The sequence below is a fragment of the Mytilus trossulus genome, chromosome 13 (assembly GCF_036588685.1).
Source record: "Mytilus trossulus isolate FHL-02 chromosome 13, PNRI_Mtr1.1.1.hap1, whole genome shotgun sequence".
Taxonomy (NCBI): domain Eukaryota; kingdom Metazoa; phylum Mollusca; class Bivalvia; order Mytilida; family Mytilidae; genus Mytilus; species Mytilus trossulus.
In genome coordinates, this window is record NC_086385.1 from 7,087,346 (window position 1) to 7,093,103 (window position 5,758).

The 5,758-nt window shown below is 31.9% G+C and overlaps 1 protein-coding gene across 1 annotated transcript; it reads left to right on the plus strand.

The window, feature by feature from the left end:
• The first annotated feature begins 1,121 nt into the window (after window positions 1-1,121).
• Window positions 1,122-5,260, plus strand: LOC134695375 (uncharacterized). The gene is made up of 3 exons (XM_063556605.1): window positions 1,122-1,237; window positions 3,750-3,869; window positions 5,133-5,260. The coding sequence occupies exons 1-3, from the start codon at window positions 1,168-1,170 to the stop codon at window positions 5,258-5,260; spliced, it is 318 nt and encodes a 105-aa protein (XP_063412675.1). The 5' UTR covers window positions 1,122-1,167.
• The last annotated feature ends 498 nt before the right edge of the window (window positions 5,261-5,758 follow it).

Below are 5,758 nucleotides of genomic sequence, written 5' to 3' on the forward strand. Positions count from 1 at the left end.
GCATTTGATGTTGCCAGTTTTTATGAACATTCGATTTTTTTTCTTTGAGTACATAAACAATATGTGTGCTTAAAACATTTTTCTCGATACAATTTACAACTACTAAACCTTACATAATGTTAAATAATAACTTATTAACTTTGCACTTGCCTATCAATTCTTGCATTACTCATCAAATATATGATGTGAGTAGGTATGATTCATGAATTTATTTTGATATTCTCCTATCGAAGTATATTTAGAGTTAGTCGAAAATGTCATGCTAAGGATGTTCGCTTGTCATGTTTTGGAGTTTTTGTCAGAATTTCGAAATCCTCTGATTTTATTTGTTTGAATGCCTTCAAAAAATTGCCCATTGACCTTTATTTGTCTTTTTATAAATCTTTTACATGTATAATTATAAGCCATTTGCAAATGTATTATACTATCTTATTTATTTTCTAATAGTTTTTAAGAACATTAACTTGTCAATGATAAAATTATGTAAATTCAAGAGATAACATTTTCCCGTCACAATTTCAATAGCTGATATCACGAAAACAAGCACATTTGACGTTTGTGATTTTTGATACCTTAATGAATCCCCTATCAATATATACTAGTTTTATGAAAAGCTATTTATTTTGAAAGTGAGTAGCGAACTTCCTTAAGACAACAATGTATGTTGGCGTAGAACACATGACGATGACGACATAATAAATGAATAAGTTGCAATAAAATTGATTTTGTATCCAAACAAATCAACGTATTGTTTATAACATCTAAGTTAAAAATATATTTGCGTATTTCTCATTAATTTTTCTATCCTAGGTGTTGAGGATACATTTTATCAAATAATCGAAACTACTGTACAATACTAGTTTGTCGATTCAGGAATCTTGCTTTGTGAAAACATCTTAAAAGTTGTAAAAGTGCTAATGCATGTGTCATCGAGTGTATTGCAACTTTTAAAGTTGATTAAACTTTACAAATAATGTCTGAATACAAATGAATACATTTTTCTCTACATATGCAACAGATTGAAACAACAAATATAAATATAGCATTCTACGTTGATATATATGTACTTTTATTACACGAGAAACAAGCAATCAACACTATATATATATTGTCGTTAACACATTACTAAGCATTCACATGTTCTGAGTCGAACAACATAACACCAAGATGAAATGTGTATTTGTTTTTGTCTTTTTCATTGTTTGTGCTGAAGCAGTGACAACTCATCAAGCTAAAAGTAAGACTTTTTTACCGATGTAATAATATTGTAAAATTGGGGCAAGCATTTTTCTATTGTAATATTTTTTGTTATTCTGTTTATGTGGTTTTGATATATACAGTCCGGCAAAAGTTAAGCACCACCTGTTTTGATTGCACAGGTTTTTTTTTAAATTTAAAAAATCAATTTGTCCACGAAAAAAATAAAACAATCATATAGCAATATTGCTAATGTATACCATAAACAAACCAGAAATATAATTTTAGTCACTTATGAAGGTTCTATGCATGTAGGTTATCCGTTCATAGAAATAGTGCAAATTACTGAATTCAGAAACAGAATTTAAGTTTCACTTTGATTTTATTTTTTCACAAAAAATGATCACCCAATATTATTAAAACTTTCTACACATAAGCTTTGGTATGTTTGGCAATTTTAATGACAACGTTTGAGTCAATAGCATGCATAACAACCTCACTTCCGGTAGAGTTTCAAAACACGACGTTTCATTCTCGGTATAAGCCTTCAAGCTTTAGTTTAGGAAATCTGTTGCATTAAATAACAAATACCACTTTTAAATCGACAAAATATTGTGAAGGTGGATCTCTGTGATTGAGATTTCCGCTAATGGCATCTCAGACATGTTTGATAGGGTTTATGTATGGGGACATGGACGGCTAAAAATAGTGAAAATGGCTTGTTGCTCTTTGGACTCGGTTGAAAATCCTTGCTCTGTGTGTTCTAGCGTTGTCGTCCATGTACACGAGTCTTGGCAATGTAGACGCAAGTTGGGGATTATCAAAATGAGGGACTACAATGTTTAAAGGCTTCAAATCTCTGTTTGTCTGTCCGTTTATGCCAACCTGCAGAACATGCATACCCAGCTTATAACGGTATAAGAAGCAACCCCGTACTGGAACACCTCCAGCACTGAATGCAGTCCTTGTGCAAACATTGTTTTTGGTCATAGGCCGTTTTGTTTCCCCGCGAAATTCGTATTTTGGCGTCTACTGGCAGTAAAAGAAACTGACTACCATCTGAACAATGAGTGTTTTGTCAGCTTCTTATGTTCAAGCATAGATAGTCATTATCCCATTAAAACCTGACGGTGGAGTGCCTTCCGGTCTCTATACACCAAGACTTGCTCTTCAGTTGCCTCTGAGAAGTCAACTGACCAATGCAAGAACACTTACACGACCACCTGGAGAAACTGTGTATTTGTAAACGCCCAGATGACATTTGATATTTGAAGAGGTTGCTTGATTGCTGTATCAGAGTTCAATCTTTTTGGTCGTAATTGATTTTCTTAGTGTATGTTGAAGGTAATTCATAACACCAAACATTAATATTTTTTCGCAATAGTTAAAAAAAATATTGCCAGTTATATTTCGGTGGTGCTTAACTTTTGGCGGACTGTATATTAATACATTAATGCATGTAAAATAAAGTTTTTTTTTAATTGATTTCAAGTTTATTAAAGTCTGGTTTTTAATATAAAAGACAACTTTTAGTATATGCTTTTTAATATCTAATTTCAAACGATATTGTTTACTTTAAACTTTTTCTGTTAACAACTAATAAAAATTTGTTTCAGACTTATTTAATTTTTACAATTCTAAATAGTCAGTTGAAGAGTATAATTTTCTAATTTATTCCCTTTTCATATTCTTAAAATTCAATTTACTTCTGTCTGATCGCATTGTACAAAAGCTGCAAAACTGAAAATTAATTATAACAAATAAGATGTGGTATGATTGACAATGAGGCACCTGTCCACAAGAGGCCAACATTACACAGAAACAACAGCTATAGGTCACCATACGGCCATCAACAAAGAGCAAAGTCCATACCGCATAATCAGCTATAAAAGACCCCGAAATGACAATGTAAAAAAAATCAAACGAGAAAACTAACGGCCTTAATTATATTAAAAAATGAACGAAAAACAACTACGTTACACATAAACAATCGACAACCACTGACCATTGAATAAACGAGAAAATAAAGGTTGACTGGATCAACTTCCTAAAGGAAAGTCCTTCAGGAAACGACAAAATTAAACACACAAAAACACTTAATGAATGGATACCAACTGTCATATTCCTAATTTGAAACAATTCACAATGGCAGATCTAACCTGGTTTTATAGTTAACTAAACCTCTTACTTCACTGACAGTCCCCTGCACATCCCTTATCTTAACTTAAAGACATAATAGCTAAACAGGTAAAAAATATGGATACAGCAGTCACATCTACTATATGACATAATGAAAAGATATAAAACAAAAGGAACATTGGCTTCGGGTCAACTTCAATTACAAGAAATTGGAACCCTGCTTTCTACACTAATGAAAAAGTTATAAGCGCAATTATAAAAAAACAAACAGTCATTTATAAGCAAATGAAACTCTTTTGAAAATAGGAAGTACCACGCATGGGTGTCGACTCAGTGCTAAAAACTACAATGACACTTTTGTTCAGTCCGAACATGGTATTTTTTAATAATCAGATTAAAATATCTATATCTAGATGAACGTCAATGCAAGGCTGGAGGTGGACAATGTAAACAAACGTGTGCTGTAGATGAAGAAGACACAGGTCGATGTTGTCGCCACAGTTATAGATGTTGCCAACCAACTCCTTGTGATGGTATGTAAACTGCATGAACATGTAACTGTTGATTGATTTTAGGTTATTGATAAACACGAATACCAATTTTCGTAGAGTAAGTGTTACAGTGTAAACAACGAATTAAAATTTCCAAAATACATTTTATTGCAAGTTTTCTATAAGTATTATTCAGATGTTTGGCAAAACTACGGAAAACACATTATTTAACTACATGTATAATATAAAATTAAGAATTGAAAATGGAATATGTAACACAGAACAAAAACCTGACCAAATATATCGAGAAAAATTTCTTTTCAATTCCGAAAATTTCAAACAATTCAAGACTTGTTGTTCGATGTGAGGCAATGCTCCGTGTTGGAGACCGTACATTGAGCTATAATAATGGTTTACTTTTCTAAATTGTTATTGGTAAAGAGAATCGTCTCATTGACACTCATACCACATCTTCCTATATCTATTTATTTGTTTAATCAACATAATGTTAATCTGTCTATTATGAAGTTTTAATTTTTTTGCCAATTGTTCAGAGACCACAATTGTTGTCCTTAGATTTTCGTTGTTCACGAATGTAGTCCCTAGTGTTGACAGTGGGTTACTTGCCAATGTGTTTACAACCCTTCCAAATTTATGTCTCCATGTTTTATGCCTCAAATTGCAAGAAGGGGGGGGGGAATGTAAAAAAATGTGGGTCCAACATTTTAAAGGAAAGTGGTGATTTTGTTCAGCTGAAACAGGTTTAAATTATCACTTCGGAAGCTGTCAAAAGATTTCGAGACGCCCTAAACATAAAATTGTCCATATTTTGAGTTAGAGCCGATGAAGTTTTCTATAATTTTGATACAATTTGTCTAAAAAGTAGAACAGCACACTGTAAAAATTTAATTGAGCAAGCGCAGGTGTTTTTTTTTTTTTAATTTTCACTTATCATGCTTATGTTTCTAAAGAAATGCACTACGAACTAATTGTGGTCTCGGACCAATTGGATGCCGACAATACATATTTTACTGTATATACAATTGAACTCAGACTAACAGAAGTGGTCAAGGAATTTGCGCGAACAGCGTTTTCCTAGAAAAAATTATAATAACGTAGATTTTTTAACAGATTTATAAAATAAAAGCAGATTTAAATGTGTTTTTGAAGATAGTAATACGATTAGCAGTAAAAAACGTGCATACAGATATTTGTAACAATATCATTCTTTGTAATAATCTATAAACTAGTGAAGCTTACAATTTATATGTAATTCTGTTTTTCCTCTTTCTGATCTATTCTTAGATACACGTCAGTATACCCTATGTAATAATATTAACGGATTGAGTAAACCGGTGTGTGTAAATGAAGAAGATACAGGCATAGGCCCTTTTTTCAATAATAACAGATGCTGTGCATGTCATAGTATGTAACACATTTTTTATAAGTTGTATCGTATAATAATTTAACTTTGGATGTAACACGTATTCTGATTAGCTGCCGTCGTTTTGTTTATCAGCTCATAAACATTATTTTGTCATGTGACCGTGACGTAATCTTAGTTTTTTTTTCATTATTGGAATTAAGAATTGAATTATAAGAAAAACTGTTATATTTTTTCTGCTACGCGGGTTAATCAGTGTGCACCACATTTTTGATGTATTTCTTCATGGTCAGAAAAACAATATTACAGGTGTCATACCACCAATTAAAAGTCCCTATCTGTTCAACCAAATTTTACAATTTTCACAGCTTTCTAAATAGTTTACCTTAAGTTTAACTTCATAGAAACCAGGTATATCCTGAATCCTACATGTATCAGCTTTCTACATGCCAATTTTCAACAGGTGTTTAAAATCATATAAAAAAGAAAAGGTGTTCCGAATAGAGGTACCACTAAAAATAACCCCTGGTTTTCGGGAAATCTTAAA

Coding starts and splice junctions, on each gene's coding strand:
- LOC134695375 (XM_063556605.1), top strand. CDS start 1,168: ATGAAATGTGTATTTGTTTTTGTCTTTTTCATTGTTTGTGCTGAAGCA. Junction 1,238..3,749: donor GACAACTCATCAAGCTAAAA/GTAAGACTTTTT, acceptor ATCTATATCTAG/ATGAACGTCAATGCAAGGCT. Junction 3,870..5,132: donor CCAACCAACTCCTTGTGATG/GTATGTAAACTG, acceptor ATCTATTCTTAG/ATACACGTCAGTATACCCTA.